General features: G+C 44.4%; 1 protein-coding gene across 1 annotated transcript in view; it reads left to right on the top strand.

The window, feature by feature from the left end:
* LOC116090908 overlaps positions 1 to 17106 on the top strand; it is a 35570-nt gene extending 18464 nt beyond the window's left edge. The window contains exons 3-7 of the mRNA XM_031371861.1: positions 933 to 4127; positions 7134 to 7295; positions 9818 to 9990; positions 12995 to 13112; positions 16136 to 17106. Coding sequence (XP_031227721.1) covers positions 933 to 4127; positions 7134 to 7295; positions 9818 to 9990; positions 12995 to 13112; positions 16136 to 16330 — 3843 coding nt within the window. The 3' untranslated portion in view covers positions 16331 to 17106. The remainder of the gene's footprint in view (positions 1 to 932; positions 4128 to 7133; positions 7296 to 9817; positions 9991 to 12994; positions 13113 to 16135) is intronic.
* Positions 17107 to 17953: the final 847 nt, after the last annotated feature.

The following is a 17953-nucleotide window of genomic DNA, read 5'->3' as shown; positions in this document are numbered from 1 at the left end:
TCGAGTCGAGATGCAGTATCTGGTGTCAGTTGGAATTCTTCTGTGAAGACAGCAGGGCTACCACACTGGTTTAACCCCTCAATTCCCAAATACTCTCAGTTTTCCATCGTGACCCACATTCCTTGTTAGCACACAACTTAAATTTATTCTGGATATATTGTTTATTTTTGTTTTATGTGTATGAGTGTTTGCCTGAGTGTCTGTGCATCACATCTGTAAAATACTAGAGGGGGTCAGGAAGGGGTGTAGGATCCTCTAGAACTGGAGTTACAGGCAGTTGTGAGCCCCCTTGTGGATGCTGAGAATTGAACCCAGGTTCTCTGGTAGAGAGCAGTGAGTGCTCATAACTGCTGAGCCACCTCTCCAGCCACAGAGCACAACTTTTAGATTGGGATATAGCTTTTGGTTCAAATGTGTAGCCCCGAAAATATTTTGTTGCTGTTCATTGTAAAACTTCTGCAGTGTGTGGCTTATTGACAGGTGTTTGCATAAGCCTTACTAGAGAGTAGTAGCCAAGGGGGAGGGTGTGAGGTGGGGGACAGAGAGGCTTGGGTACCTGCTGGTGGTGAATGAAAGGGAGAGAAAGACTTTTTGGCTTGGGTAACCTGCCCCAAGGTTAGGGGGTGGACGCAGCTGTCCAGGAGAGGTAGTCAGGCTACAAAAGCTGTCTCAAAGAAGCCAGCCCTCTGGCCTATCATTTTCATCTAAATAATAATCCGTTTTTGGACAGTCTAGGTTAGACTCCACACTAAACATTCAGTGAAGGCCTTTAGACCTTTGGTTTACAGTTATAAACCTCTAAAACTGAAGTGTGGAATTCTGGTTACATGCAGGTTAACTGAAAATGTAAGGTTTTCTAGGCTTAAACTACAAGGCTTCAAAAAATGTTCAGTTATCTTCAAGTCTCTTTCCTGTTGTGATGGCTCCATCAGGTCTTGCTCCTTGATGATGCTGCAGCAGTGAGGAAGACCACGACAGCGGTCAGTTGGTGTCTGACATGCCTGGAGGTGCTGGAGGCGGCAGAGGACGCCACCTCGCTGCGCACCTCGCTCGCTGATCTGGCGGCTGCGCTGCTCCGACTGGGCGGCCTGACTGCGCGCTGGGCGTGGGACCAGCGTCTGGGTCGAGCTCGCCACCGCTTAGGGTGCTGTGTCCCTGCGCTGCTTGCGGCCGCCCGCGGTCACCTCCGGTATCCCCGCGATCCGCAGCTGGTGGTCTCGCGGCGCCGCGTCTTCGCTCTGACCAGGCAGAGCCTCGGAGATCTCCTGGATGCGCTGCAGCCAGGCGTCGCAGGGCCGAGAGCGCTCTCTCAGAATGGCGCATTGGCGCGCGGTCTGTGCAAGCTGCGAAAGGTCCTGGAGGAGCCTGGGCCTGGTCACCTGCGCAGTGAGCTACTGGATGCACCACTGGCCGCCGTGGTGTGGCACTGCCTGCGCCTAGCCGCCTGCTCCGCGCCACGGGAGAGGATGCACCTAGTGTTCCGCTGCCGGCAGCTGCTGCAGCTCCGACCCGGGGTGCACCAGCTCCCCCGGACCAGCCCAGGGACCGAATGCGAAGCTCTGCGTACCGCGACCGAGGCGCTCTTTCGAGCGGTTCGAGCTGGATTACTGCGCCAAATTGTAGATACGTTCACAGACACCCAAAGTCCTCTAGAGAGGCTGGTCCAGGCCGCCTTGGCAACTTCCACTATCAGGTCCCGTTGTGATACAGAGAGTCTCCAGCTTCTTCTGGACGCTTTCCACGACCAAGCCAAGCAGATGATCTGGGTGGCGCACTTGGTTTGGGTCTGCTGCCCACAACAGCAAACTGGCAGAGATGTGGAGGCTGCCGTGGCAGGTCTTCAGAGGCTTGTGATCAAAGTGGAAGAACTTTTTTCACAAAGTCCCCAGGCGCTTGACCTGGACTGGAGCCCTGCCACCTTGCAGGCCCTGCTTGAGGCCTGGGCCAGGGAATCTGAATACCTCCTGTCGTGCTTTGATGTCGTTCTCAACATTCCAGAATTCCTGAGTTTGTCCATCCAGGAAATGACTAAACACTTGGACTTGTACACAAGGGCTCTGAGGAGAGGAGCGTCCAGAGAGTTTTCCAGATCTGTGGCATTCTTACGCGGAAGAGCCACCCATATCGTGCAGGTGATGAGCAGATACGTGGGTCAAGACCCCGATCCTATTTTCCGGAACGGGATGAGAGTCGTGGTTCAACAGCTGGCACAGTCTTCCGTGACCCTAGGTGTAGCCACTGAAGGCAGCAGAGGTGAGGACAGTGTTCAGGACACAGATGTCTTTTTAACCATGGCAAAGCACCTCATCTATTCAGCCCAGCAAGTCCACGATGGGCTGGATGGGACCAACCATCCAGACATCCTCAGCCCACTTCGAGTCCAAGTCCAAAGGTTTGATATGGCCAAGGGATGGTCTTATTTTATTCTCCCCAGCCCCCAGCATCCTACAGCTTCTGAAATGAAATACCAGCAGGTACCTGGGGTATGGGGAAGTGGCCCAAACACCTCTTTCCTACCAGTAGAACAACTTTCCTACACAGTGGTCCCTGGCACCTGCATACATGGGTGGAGAGCTCCACTCCCTGCTGTCAGCAAAGGCATCACTTCTATGGAGAACAGGAATCACCAGGCAGTGACCTTACCATGCACCAACCTGCCAGAGCATGATTCTACTGTGGATACAGTCCAAGAGATCCAGACCGGAGAAGAAACCCTGGGGCTAGAGAGGATGACAAGATTACAAGAATTCTCAACACTGGCACCCTCGACTGTTGATCTAGCCAGGGAGGAAGTCCATAATGCAAATACTAAAAGTGACGAGCTTCTGGGAGTAGATTTTCAGCAATTCCAGAGGACCAGGGAAGACAGGAGGGGTTTGGTAGCTAGGGCTGGTGACTGGTACCCTCTGTGTCAACAACTATTTTGCCATAACCTAGTGACTGAATTACCTGGAAGCGCGGCAGCATTTGTAGAGCTTCAGCGGGATCTGGCCTTGATGATCCAAGTAGCAGCCGAAAGCGGCCCTGTGGATTTGGACAAAGAGAGCCCTGACTCAATGGGGCACTCAGGACTGCTTTTAGAGCTACAAGACAGATCAGAAAAGACAAAAATCCATGCTAAGCAGCTGTTGGACCAAGTTATGTCCTCTGATGGTCTCCAAGAGCCCACCCTGAGGGAAGAGAACATCGACAATGGGTGCCTTCTCTGGGCAGTAGCTGTCCAAGACCTGGTGCAGTGTATGGAGAGACTCAGCAGGAGACAAGGCCTGTTCCTGCTGCCCCTGAGACAAGCAGTGAAGAGCCAGCAGGGGCTGCAGAAAGGGTTAGGTCAGGCAGCAGAGATTTCTCAAAGGTTACAAGAGGCTGCCCAGCTGTCTAGTGTTCTGTGTGGGGATGCACAGGTGAAGGGTGAGATCTCCTTTCTGTGTGGGGAAGTTCATGTACTCACAGATGCCTTGCTAGAGGTGGCACACATCTTGGTCTCTTCTCCCAAGCCATGTCCCAGCCTCTCTACACGTTTTGAACTTCTCTGCTTGGAACTCAGCCTTCGAGCCAAGGCCCTGACTGACTACCTGACCAGCATCAACGCAGCCTATGAACATATGTTCCAAGATGTTGTAGGCAGGAGCTCCCAGAACAGGATAGAAGGAATGTTGTCTGCTATCCAAGCTGTGCAGGGAATCATAGCAGGAGGTCAAGAATCTGAACCCTTCCAGAAAGATCTTCTTGTATCTCTAGAGAGCATTCTCATGCTCACTAAGGAGGTAGCTAAGAAGGGCCCTGTGCTCCAGGAGGAGCAGAGGTTGCATATGCTGGACTGGCTTCAGTGGGAATGGGCAGCTAGAGTCCACCATGCAGTGACTCAGCTCCAGGCCTTGAAGGGTAGTCACATGGAGGCCTGGAGACTCCTGGTCCAATACTTGAAGCCCAGGGAGGAACAAGCAAAGCCCCTAGAAGAGGATCCTGTCCAGCTCCAGCCCCACTGTAAAGAGGGTACAGCGGGAACCACTTCTGGGGGCAGTGTGGATTCTCAGGGTGCTGTTCCTAAAGATACCCCAGAAAGCTCAGTGGGGACCTGTGCTGATGAGCTAGCCACCACCAGGACCACCACAGCAGACATCAGCATGGTAGGCTACTTGGTATCATTCATCTACCTCCACCTGGACCTGCTTGTAACTAAAGACCCTAGCACATTCCAGGGACTTGATGCCCACATGTATAATTTACACAAGGCAGGCAGAACAAGCAGCCTATAAAAGCTGAAGCTTGGGGATCCAAAACTCTGGCTCACATCTCCCTCTGCCATGCCCTTAACAAAACCAGAGAAGCCTCATGCCATTTAGACCCCAGCATCCTAGTCTTAAAGAGGGCTAATGAATGCATCCATGCAAAATTATTTTCCTTTCCTTAGCATCTTGTCCTAAAACTCGAGCCTAAGCTTTTCATGCACGTTAGTGGACTTTTTCCTTATCACTTTGCCTGAGCTTTGCTCTGAATGGCAGTACCCAGGTTGCTTATCCACTTTGACCTCTGCAGATGTCACCTACCTGCTCAAAGGACAAGAATACAACTAGAATCACTGTAGTAGAGGAGAAAGGGATTTATTAGAAAGATGCTAGGTCTGTTAATACCTCCCTTACACACTTGGTTCCTTCTAGGGCAACACAGGACACTTAGCCACTAAGGATTTGAAAAATTTTGTGTATATATACTGACCATAACCAAAGCCATACAGTCTCATGCAGTAGCCAACTTTATTCAGAGCATCAGTTTATACTCTGAGGGCTAAGAAGGTCACATGAGTTAAGTCCCCATGCATTCAAGCTCTATACAAGCACAAGGATAGGCTGCATGTGGCAAAATCATGTTTTTTTTCATACAGTTATATAAACAATAACAATAGCCATTTTAATGAGTAATTCTTTTTTTTTTAAATATTTATTTTATTTATTTATGGTTGTACAGATGTCCACAAGCTATCATGTGTGTGGCTGCTGGGAATTGGATTCAGGACCTCTGCTGGGCCCCACTCGCTCTGGCTCGCTCTGGCTCGCTCCAGTGTAATTCACTGTAGCTGTCTTCAGACGCACCAGAAGAGGGCGTCAGATCTCATTACGGGTGGTTGTGAGCCACCATGTGGTTGCTGGGATCTGAACTCAGGACCTTCAGAAGAGCAGTCAGTGCTCTTACCCGCTGAGCCATCTCACCAGCCCTTAATGAGTAATTCTTGCCTCTCCACTGAGCGGCAAGAAAACACATTCCAAGGGCAATTCTGTGTTTTTGAAGAAACCAAGGTTACAAGACTCTTGTCTTGTTTTTCTTGGGATTTTCTCACAAGCACTCAGAATTCTCTTTGCATGACAACCAGGATTTTATAGATGAGTCACCTCATCTACAGAATATCCCAAGGCTCTCTAGGACATTTCCCAAGACAAAACTGATCACACCATACCATGCTTTACCCTTGCCCTTATTGTTCTTATTTTTTTTTTCTCATCAAAACATCACTTCCACAAAAGGGGACCCTGGGACCAAAGTATCAGGGAGAATAACGTACTGTTCCCCAGTGCTCTAGGCTTGCCTGCTCATCTCTCAGTCTTATAAATGTGAATAGCTTGCAGGTTCCTTCTCCTCATCTCTGGTTCTGTCCTCCACAGAGTCTTTAGCATACACTTAGAGTCGCCCACTCACTTACTTGCCTTCTGTTTCTGTCAATGCACCAGAAGCATCTCCCATGGCTGTAAGGCAGGGTGACAGGGCATGGTGATGTTGGCCACTCAGGTCAGAAGCTCTGAGAGCAAGACAACACCACACTCTTTAAGCTCCATTCTCACTCCTGAAGGGACACCAGCAGGAAGTGATTCACTTCTGAAGTCTTTAACACAAAGCTTGGCATCAGGCCTAGCTTTAGATGCTTAGATTTGCTGGTAGGTTGTTTAAAAGGCCATTTCCTAGTTTTCTCACCATATTAGTTGGGGTTTGTATTGCTGCGATAGCATCATGACCAAGTCAACTTGAAAATGAAAGTATTTAATTGGCCTTATGATTTCAGAAGGGTAGGGACCATGATGGTGGAGTAAAGGTACGGTGGCAAAAAACTTGGAGAGCTTATGTCTTGATCTGCAAATAGGAGGCAGAGAGCACACTGGGAATCGTGGTTGGCTTTTGAAACCTCAAAAGTGATACATTTAGTGACACACACATCTCCTTCAACAAGGCCACACCTCCTCACCCTTCCCCACAAGTTCCAATAACTGGGGACCAAGTATTCAAACACGCGAGTTTATGTGTTCTCATTCACATCTGCACACTCACTCTTAAATCCAGACCACCATGTCCCTTCTCCATGGTCTTTAGACACTGCTGTTGAATTCTTTGTCTTTTGTTTTTGTTTTTGTTTTTTTTGTTTGCTTTGTTTTTTTTTCGAGACAGGGTTTCTCTGTGTAGCCTTGGCTGTCCTGGAACTTACTCTGTAGACCAGGCTGGCCTCGAACTCAGAAATCCGCCTACCTCTGCCTCCCAAGTGCTGGGATTAAAGGCGTGTGCCACCACCGCCCGGCAAATTCTTTGCCAACAACTCTCAATTATTTCCTTTTTTTTAAACCTATCCTGTCTCAACTCCTGACAGGCTGGCCAGTGATCTTATCTAGAAAAAGCCTCTGCTCACCACCATCTGATTCCCTGTGTTTTTCTTTAAAAATGATTTTAGAAACCAATTAAGGGAGTAGGGGAAGGCTCAGTTGACAAAGTACCTACTGCACAAGCATTAGGACTTAAACTCTATTACCAGATTTACAACCTGGATTCACAGATAGGTTACACGTTTGTAATACTGGCATAGGGGAGGGAGAAATGGGCAAATCCCTGGTTGGCTATCCTAACCTGATCAGAGAGTTCCAGCCCAATGGCAGGTCCTGTCTCAAAAAACAAAGTAGACAGTTCCTAAGAACACTGGCCTCCACCTGTGTGTGAACACAAACTGACAGACAGACAGACAGACAAACAGACAGACACACACACACACACACACACACACACACACACAGAGGCAATTAACATCCTCACTGCAGTTTAGAGGCCTGAGCATTAGGAATTGTGTTGTTCTAAACCTCTAACCCAATGCCTTCCTTCAGCACCAGAGTGGCAGCCTATCTCTGCCTCCTGCTCAGACGGACCAGACTACTCCAGAGGATGGCAGTGCAGACAGTGAGAACAGAATCACCCAGATCACACGAGAGATGGCCACTGAGGTGCTCCTGATGGCTCAGAGCTTGAGGAAGAGAGGACGAGTCCTGGTACTTGGTCTTCTTCAGGTCATGGTGGTGGGTCATCACTGTCATCCCTAGACAGTGCTGAAAGTTAAGGTCACCCTGAAGATCTGATCAGTACCCCATCTCTGAAAAGCTCATCTCACCTCTCTTCCCCTCCTCTTTTTTGGCTTGGCTACTATAGTTTTACCAGTAATGACAAGGAAGGTAATTTTGCCAAATTTGGAATGTAATAAAATTAGTAAAATCAAGGAGTCACTCATTCCCCAGAATGTAGCAGTGAATTGGTTAACTGCTTTGGCTTCCAGCAGGTTGCATGCACACTGCACCCACCTAAGAGCTCTCTGGATTTGAGAATGAAAGACATACATATGCCAGCTAATTTTGATATGCCTTGACTAGTTCAATGGCTGGGCACTTTGGCTGTTCAAGTAGTCATTAACTAATACACTACAGATGGTGCCAGCATGGTAGGCAAGAACTCATTTTTAAAAATTAATTGGAGAATCCCAAATGCACACATGCACCATGATGTGAGTTTAGGAGTAGGGAAGAATTGATTTCTCAACAAGCTGAGCCAAGTCATCTGGTTCCCGCACAAAGACTAGAGCAAAGGAACACAGCCGCTGTGGGGATTTACTCTGGGCCCTTCTCAAGGTTTCTAGCTAGCTGCCTCAGAGAGCTTAATCTCAGGTGCTGGGAGCCCCTCCTGTGCAGAGACAGACAGGCTGCTTGGAGACAGAGATTCAGACTTTAGATGTACTGCTGGGCAGTGGTGGGACTATCCTTTAATCCCAGTTTGGGAGGCAGAGGCGGGTGGATTTCTGAGTTCGAGGCCAGCCTGGTCTACAGAGTGAGTTCTAGGACAGCCAGAACTATACAGAGAAACCCTATCTCGAAAAAGCCAAAAACAAAAAACAAACAAACAAACAACAACAAAAAAACCAGACTGTAGATGCTGCCTGCTTTCTACAAGCAAATAATCAAAGACTAGGGACAAATACAATTTGATTTTATTTATCTTATTTGTTTTTGAGGATAGACAGGAGCATAGTGGTAACTGCTTAAATGTTCTTAAGTATACCTGGAATAAAGAAATCCAGGCCTTTGATCTCAAATGTAGGAAATAAAGGCAAGGAGGGAGAATAGAAAGAATGAGAAAAATATATTAAAAGAAATTTGAAAAAGTCTATGCCAGGGCAAATACTCAGATTCTACACAGGAATTCTGGAATTGCTCAGCCTGGTATGACAAAAACAGAGCCTGGAGATAGGCTTAGACGGCAAGCAGAAGGGAATTTAATTAAAGGTGAGTGCATAGATGAATAAATTATTGAGGCTTTTCATCTTAAATTATAGGGGATAAGTGGAAAAAATATCTCAGACAGATAAAGAAACTTATGTTAATTCAAGTTACATAAAGAGAAGGGGACATATGTATCCACAGAAATATTTATCTACATAGAAGAGAGGATTGAAATATACTTAGGTGAATAAATGAGGCTTGACCTTAAATTATAGATCAAATAGGGAAATGGGTAGGGAACCTAACCTATCTCAGACAGTAGAAACAGGCCTTGAACTCAGTATTAAAAATTAATCATGTAAAAAAAAAATAGGAGATAGTGGAGGAGCACGATCTCAACAGATACTTGTTTAGATTGCTTTAATTGCTTTGAGTTGCTTAATTATCAAGATGAAAATGATTATAAGTTTGATGGTATTTATGATATTACAAATCCTTTGGGAGAGAGGTCATGCTATTTTATTTAATTCATTCTATACCTTTACTGGTATACTGGACCAAGGACATGCTATTTTGAGAGAGAGGCTCTGTAATGTGTGTTAACAGGAAAGGAGAGGCAGCTTTGGACCCCTTCCAGAGTGATATGGATCAGATATGTCGGGGGGGGGGGGGGGGGGGGGGATGAGGGGGAAGACCCCCTGAAGATCCTGGCTACAGACAAGAAAAATGTGAGAAAATCAAACAGGATAGGTAACCTGATCTGCCGATTCCTCGAAATGAGAACAGCTCAGTAACTGGCTTAGACATAAAATGTCTCTAACCGACACTTCAGCTAAAATGAGACAATAAATCTTGTTGGTTATGGAATCCTTAAGATTCTTCACGCCCTTCTTCATATGGCATGAATGAAGATTTACTACACTTGGTTATTGATAAAATTAACTCATAAAAATAGTTGTCTTTCACCTGCTTAAACAAGAAGCAAAATTTCATCCTTAGCAACTTGTGCAATCCATACAGATATCTTATTAGTACTAAAATTTTGGAACTAAATGGAAGCTGGGTTGCCTGGCTCTCTCAGCCCCCACACAAGGAAGATTTTTCTTTTCAGTCGGGTTTTCTCCAATGCAAGAGAAAGCCCTTAGAGCTGGCTCAGGAGATGCTGTTCAAGCTACAATGAGTACACTGCCATGCAGAAGTCGGGTGAGCCAAGAAAGCTTGGGGCAAGCACTGTGATTTGTCCCTCAGGAGAAACTTAAGAAGGCAGTGTTTTCCTACTTTTAACACTTCTATCTCTGATATAGACCAAAGATCAGCTCATTGCTTCTGCCAGAAAAGTCTCAGCGTCTGGAAAAAACTTCACCAGACTCATTCACATCATTGCTAAGAACTGTACAGATCAGAGATGCTCCCAGGAGCTTCTGTGTATGGTGGAGCAAGTTCAAACCATGAGCAGCCAGCTCAGCATCATCTCCAGGTAGGAAGCAGCTTGGGGGAGAACAGCTAAGTTTTTATGCATGGGATGGAAGGGGAGTCATGTGTATGTTTAATGATTTACTGTTCTAGAGTGAACACTGGTTCCTCCCCATTTAGAATGCTGGTCCTTACTTCAGTGGCACTACTGTGTTCACAATACTTCATGTGCAGTTAGCCTTTTTTTTTAAAGATGTATTTATTTATTATATATAAGTATACTGTAGCTGTCTTCAGACACACCAGAAGAGGGCATTAGATATCATTAAATATGGTTGTGATCCACCATGTAGTTGCTGGGATTTGAACTCATGACCTTCAGAAGAGCAGTTAGTGCTCTTACCCACTGGCCCATCTCACCAGCCCCGCCAACTATCTTTTAAAACATGGTGCACAGTGACATTTTGGACAATGACAGACTTTGTATGTGATTGTGGTTCTATATGATTAATCATGTAATGACAGCACAGACATCTTAGTTTGTGGAGGTACACTCTGTGATGCTCACACAAAGACAAAATCATCTGACAATTCAGTTCTTAGATGGATTTCTGTCCTTGATTCCTGGGCTGTATATTAATAGCAATCAATCAGGCTAGGCATAGGAGCCATATAATCTCAGCACTTGGAAGTAGAGACAGGAGGATCAGGAGCTCAGGTCTACTCAGGCTACCCAAGACCCTATGTAAACAAACAATACAATGAGTGAAAACAGGAGAACCACCAGCAGGAAGCATGTGTTAAGGTTAGCCCATTTATCAACTGGAGTGGCAGTACACACCTATAATCCCAGCATTTAAGAGTTAGAGGCAGAAGTTCAAGACCACCCTTGGTTACATAGTGAGCTTGAGGTCTGCTTTGGCTACATGAGACTGTCTTACTGCATCATCCCAAAATACTAAGCCATTTAATATGTCTCAGTTCTGGAGATGAGTCATTTTCATTCACTGCCTCCCTATAACAGCTCTTCTGTTGATATACATTACACATCATAAAAGAATTATAAAAGTTTTAGTTCAACCTGAGTCTATCAGACCCTGCAGTGGCACACCAACTAATAACAAGGTCTCACTGTGACAGTCTTACCTACAGTAAGGCTTGGTTGTTAAAACTACTGTCAATTGTTAATGAAAGATTTAGATATGATACTGCACACCAAGACAGACATGGTTCCTCGAGGCTGCAAGATTAATGCCATGGACAGACAGACAACAGCATAGCAGGGGCTGTGAAGACAGCAGAAAGTGGGAGTCTCTTCTTACACCTTTCACAGCATGAGCCCACAGCCAGGCTGGTTCTCAGGCAGGGGCAGGAGCAGGGAAGGGAGTTCCGCAGCAGGATGGGTGGTGCCAATATTCACTTTGATATAAACTCACTTCCCCAGTGTGTGATCTTAAGTCCTAGCATCCGGAAGTCTGTTAGCAAGGGACCCACACAACTGCTAGATTCTTACATTACATTCACATTAGTGAAAAATAAAAATAACATTGCTCAAACCAATATTGATTTTTTTACATTTTGTTTATTCATTTATTTAGTGTACATATACATGCATGTCCATGCCAGGGAACACATGTAGAAGTCATAGAACAACTTGTAGGATGGCTCAGAGGTTAAGAGCACTGGCTGCTCTTCCAGAGGATCCAGGTTTGATTCTCAACACCCATGTGGTGGCCCACAACTGTAACTGCAGATCCAGATGATTGGCATCTCTTGGATACCAGGCACACACGTAGCATATGTGTATACATGCAGGCCAAATGCCCATCCATATATAAATAAATATTTTAAAAATAGTAATAAAACTTGGAAACTGTTCTCTAGGAAATATTTCAGATATATAATCATCTCAAAATTAGATGCCAATATTTTTTTCTATTTAAGACATAGAGCTGGTGGTGGCACACACCTTTAATCCTAGCACTTGGGAAGCAGAGACAGGCAGATTTCTGAGTTCGAGGCCAGCCTGGTCGACAGAGTGAGTTCCAGGACAGCCAGGGCTACACAGTCTTGAAAAACCAAAAAAGAAAAAAAAAAGACATAGACATAAAAATGACCACCACAAGCAAATTAGTTTTTATACTCAAAATGAGACACTCCTCCCATCCCCAGACACAAGAGGCATAGGGCCAAGCAGGGAGGGAGGGCTACACAAGAAAACTTACCTGTGTCAAATGGCAGGAGCTGAGGGAAACAGATAAAAGCATTCCCAGTGGTTCTCACATGAATGAATGCACAAGGCCAAATGAGAAGGCTAAGCATATGCAGGAAGGATAGTTGAATATGGAAGGTCTGCTTGCAGGTAAGCCATTCATTCACCATTTCTGAGAACTGCTGAGCCCTAAAGAAGGCAGTCCCTCCAGTATCAGCCAAGTCCTGAATACAGTGTGTACTGATTTTATCCATTCATGTTCCGATGGCAGTTGGCGTCTGTCCTGTGACCTCTCCAGTTATTACCATTAGCAGCACGCTCTTGTTTTTGCTACAGATGCTGTATGACTTACCTTTTCTTGGCATTAAAATAAGATTTTCATTTAAAAACGCTAAATTGATCCCTTAGAACAGTCTTCCTGTGGAACAGAAAGGTACCTCAGGTGGTAACGTGCTTGCCCACATGTGTGAAGAGGACCTGAGCTTGGTTCCCAGCACTTATCTAAAAGCTGGGTATGGTGGTGCATATTTCTAATCCAGCTGAGAAGGTGGACACGAGGTTACTCACACCTTGCCGCTCTAGCCAAACCTGTAAGCAGCTCCAGGCTCAACTACAGATGCTGTCTCAAAAAGAAAAAAAAAAAAAGGTGGAAAGCAATTGAGGAATACACCTTACACTGATCTTTGGTATGTGTGTGCCAGCACACATACACACACATTCACACTCACACCCCTCTGAACATTCTCATCAAAGCATCTCAGCTTTCTATATGGGGCTTGCCCTGCAAAATCTGGTATTTATTGGCGATTGTCTTTTAACCTGGGATAAAGATTTCTTTCTCTCCAAATGCTCCCAGTGTAAAGGCCTCCCTGATGAGAAGCAAGTCCTCTGAGGAGCTCCTTGTGGACAATGCCCAGCGGCTCCTCCAGGCTGTCTCCAAGACTGTGAGGGCTGTGGAAGCTGCCTGTCTTCGGGTGAGTGCCACAGGGACCTGGCAAATGGCAGGCTGTCAGGAGGATACCTTCTCTTAGCTTTTCAATTCTACCCCTTCCCTAACCCAGTCCCTTCCCTTCCTGTGTTTTATTTGCTTGATTTCCACGGATCAGCGTTAATCTTATCACTTCTTCAGCTGTATTCAATCCTCAGATGAGCCTACCACAGCATTCTGTGCAGCTTTTGCTCTCTTGTCTCCAGGATCCCCCTTTGTTTGTTTAGTTAGCTGAATACATTTTTATTTTTGAGGTAAGCTCATAGATAGCCTATTGCCAGCTTTGAACCCAATACATAACTCAATCTGACCTTTAACTATCACGAAGCCGGGATCCATTTATTTATTTATTTATTTATTTATTTATTTATTTATTTATTTAATGGTTTTTCATCTTTTGTAAGATTTGTCATTTACCTGTGCAATTTTGTCCACAGTTCAATTAAAAGTCATGAAGATATTAATTGTAGGTGGTTTTTAAAAATCTTCTTTTCTGATAACATGGCTCAGATCTGACTTCAGTTGATTTGGGAGATTTGGTTTTTATCTTATTTCTTGACAGTGGGTCAAAAACACAGGAGTGTCTTGTCTCACAACTTTCCATTAGGAACTTGATGTCACATGTAGATTTGTAGATACCAAGTAAGATATCTCTATCTATCTATCAATCTGACCTTTAACTATCACGAAGCCTGGATCCATTTATTTATTTATTTATTTAATGGTTTTTCATCTTTTGTAAGATTTGTCATTTACCTGTGCAATTTTGTCCACAGTTCAATTAAAAGTCATGAAGATATTAATTGTAGGTGGTTTTGATTTGATAGATCTATCTATCTATCTATCTATCTATCTATCTATCTATCTATCTATCTATCTATCTATCTATCTATTTTCCAGTCACTTAATGTAGGAGATGAGGCTGGCCATCTTGTCAGGCATTGGCTTGAGCTGGGGTTTTATTGTTGAGATCACTATGAGGGTGTCGGGCTTGCTAACCTTAATTTGTGTTTAGTTTACTGTCCTTTTCTCAGTGGCTGGAGGCTTTTTTCAATAAATGGACAGATCTTGGGAGTAATTATGCCTACATGACAGGAGTTGCTACCGTCTCCAAAGCCTACATCTCAAACAGATGTTCTCAGTCCCCTGACCCAGCTTGAGCCTTTCTCAAGAGCATCAGGGGAGACCTTGACAGCAGACCCTGAGTGTACAAGGACCTTCCTTTTGAATGGGTGCTGTGCTCACACTAATCTACATTTGGAAGTTAGCAAATTGTTAATTTTATTTTTCAGTCCTGGAGGTCAAAACCAGTGCCCTCAAGATGCTAGGAAGGTACTTTACTATTGAGCTACATCAATGCCCCTTTTAAAATGTTTCTCCAAAACTCTTATTCGATTACATAGCTGTCCTGCCTCCCACCCACACTGAGTCTTATGTAAACCAGTGCTATTCCCATCTCTCCTCAGAGATGACTGCTTTCCAATACATCTGAGGTTGGAGAACTTCAAACTCAGCTCACCATTAGATTAAAAAAAGCATAATTTTGTGTATTGCCTGACTTTGTCTCATTGGGGTAAAAACAACACTTTTTTCTGGCTTCCTGCATCTTAAATGACAGCTGCAGATGGACAGTGTTTGAATGCCTAAAAGAATAACTCCTCTGGGTGTTAACACCAGGACTCTGAATATGGAAGCAGGCAGATTTGAAGTTCAAGATTATCTTTAGGTACACAGTGAATGGGAGGCCAGTCAGGGCTACGTGAGACCTTGTCTCAAAGCAAAACAAAACCCAAACAAAAACACATTAAATAAGTAAGAAAGAGAATTCTTAGGCCTACCTCTGCCCTCATCACTCGCCCAGGCCTGGCTGCTTCTCCTTCAGACCTGAACTTAATTTCTATCTCCTCTGAAGGGATGGAACACCTCCACTGTATGGACACCTCTCCATTCATGGACTTATGCCCCTATAAACCCACCATTGAAAATATAGTTAAGTCATAAATACATTGGCCAGACATGGTAACTCACACCTGTAATCCCACTGTCTTGAGGCTGAGGGAGGAAGACTGGAAGTTGAAGACCAGACTGGGACACAGAGTCATGAGGCCTTGTCTAAAAAAGGAAAAGAAGAGAAAAAGCTAAACAAAAACACAGATGACGTATTACTAGTTTGACCTAATTTTTAAAAATTGCTTTTTATTTTCTCAGTATGAATGCTTTGCCTGCAGGTATGTGGGTGTACCACATGTGTGCTTTCCCCTCAGAGTTCATAAGAGGGCATCAGATCCCCTGGAACTGGAGCATGTGAGTGCTGGGAATCTAACCCAGGTGCTCTAGAAGAGCCAAAGCTCTTAACTGCCCTCACTTAATAAGAACAGCTTAAGACATAATTGTATTTCAAAGCTGAAATATTGTGAATTGGTAACCATAAGTCAAGGACCATCTGTAAAATAGACTAAATCATACCAAGTTTCCTGTTTTAGTTCTTTGTGTGTGAGATGCAAACAGGAAGAATGGGGAGGGAAAAATTAATTTTCAGTATGAATGGGTGCTTTGGCCTATACGTATGGCTGTGTACCACATGTATGCCCAGTGTCCAAGGAAGCTAGTGCAGAGCACTGGATCCCCTGGATCAGGAGTTAGAGGTGTTTGTGAGTTGTCATATGGGTGCTGTGTCCCCAGAAAGAACAACCAGTGTTCTTCACTGCTGAGAGTGAATTTAGAAGAACTGGCTATGTTTTCAGAACATTTCAGTGGGATAAATCTAAAACCTTTTGTTCTACTTCTCATCTCCTTTTAGGGTGGGCAGTCTCCACTTGCCTTCAAACATAATAGTTTGATGGTGTAAAACAAGAGCTGTCGTAGCAGAAAGGCAGCCCTAACACTCTAGGAGGAACCTTGTAAGAGCAAAGTAACCAAACTGGTCACCCTGAAAATGTGTCCAGCATCCCCAGTCACTCCTGAGTATAGACTTCAGCACTGATCTGGAGAGACCTTTCACTCTTGCAGGGTTTGAGATGGCCTTCCTCAGATCCAGAGGAGCTAGAGGTCGCTGCCTTTTGCACAGAGTGGAAGAGGAAACTACTACAACACCGACTTCAAGAAGCCTCAAATGAAGACTGTGATGAGCTGGGTTTACGAAAAACGAGCACAAGGAAACTCCCAGCCTTGGTGGCCTTGGTCCAAGAAGCACTGCGAGGCTGAGGAATAGTCTCCAGTCGGCCTGTGTTGAGCAGAACTTTGGCAGCTTGTGTAGCCTGCCTCTCGGGCTGAATCTGAGACAAAGGTATGTGAGGCCAGGGCTTGTGCTTTACAGAGCTTCCCTGATGGCATTCCTGGTTAGACTTAACATTCACTGGTGTAGACTTATCAGGGAATGTTCCTGTCTGTCTGTGACACAAACAGAAGGATTTTAAAAAGAGCAGCAGACACTGAAGTGAAGGTGCTCTGAAGAGAGTCACGTCTGTTTGTTTCCGGTTTGTCCCATCTGTTCTTTCACTCTTCTGCTCACTGTCTTTTAAGCCACTTTATTAATTCACATAGCACATCATTCATACACTTAAAGTATATCCCTTAACGGTTTTTAATGCTCACAGAGTTATGCAAGTATCAACACAGTAAGGCAGTTCTAGAATATTCTAGTCATGCCCAAGAAAATCCATCTAATGGTCTTCTCCTCTTACTGTGGCCTAGTAGCTGTTAATAACTTTCTGTATTTTTATTTCATACATTTGTCTAGACTGGACACTCCCTATAAGTAGAATAGTAAAGTATTTTTTTCTGTGGTTTGTTTACATGCTTCAAATAGATTTTGAAAGTACATTTGTATTGACACTTCATTTCTTCCTATTTTAGGGACATACCACATCTTACTTACCTATTCAGCAATGGCTGGGCATTTGGGTTCTTTCCAATTTTGACTATTATGAATAAAATTACTATGAACTTAAGTTATTGAGCTTACTGGAATGGCACTGTGGATACGTCTGCATTATTCTTTTTTCTGTCAAATACTTAATTACATTATGTCTTTTAGTTCCTATTCAATTAGTTTGTACCCTGATTCTCTCCCATATTATTATTATTATTATTATTATTATTATTATTATTATTAGTGGTTCATTAATTTTAATAAACTTTTTAAACAAGCATATTTTGATTTCATAGATTTTTCATGTATTGTTTTTTATTTCCTACCTCACTCATAGCTGTTTAGGGAAGAATGACAAGCCCTGTTACTTCATTAAGACCAGAGCGGAAGTCCCATTGGGTAGGTTTAATGTGTAGGAAGCAAGTGCAGAGCTGAACTTGAACAGAACCTAAATGACTGGAGAAGGAAATCCTTAGAGGAAGGAGAAAACAAATTAATATTTAATGGTGAGAAATTAGAGAGACTTGTTACTATAACATAAAAAGTACAAATATAACAATGCAGCTCTCAAAATGATACAGGTAGTTGCCATTGCTACCAACCAGGATGACACAGATATGGACACAGAGAACCAAGCTGGAATTGACTTGGAAGCTTCCTGCTGGCTAGAATTCATAATGCTTGGTGGTGCTATGTAGGCTGTGAAGGGAGAAACACCATCAATAATCACACTCAGATGCTAAGAGCTTCAATACTGATTTCCTGCAAGATTTGCCTACTGGTGCAATAGTGACATGAATGTTCAGGTAGTAACCAATTGTTTCCTGACTGGATCTGAGAATTGTTCCACAAGATAGACTATCAGCCTGGTATTGTAGAACTGGTCCAAACTGTATGTTTATGTGGGTCACCGGTGCTATAAGGAGTCTACTACTGATGTTTTGCCAACATGCAGT

The sequence above is a fragment of the Mastomys coucha genome, unplaced genomic scaffold, assembly GCF_008632895.1.
Source record: "Mastomys coucha isolate ucsf_1 unplaced genomic scaffold, UCSF_Mcou_1 pScaffold15, whole genome shotgun sequence".
NCBI classification, from domain to species: Eukaryota; Metazoa; Chordata; class Mammalia; order Rodentia; family Muridae; genus Mastomys; species Mastomys coucha.
The sequence above is the reverse complement of the archived record's forward strand: the minus strand, read 5'-3'. Positions and strand labels throughout refer to the sequence as shown.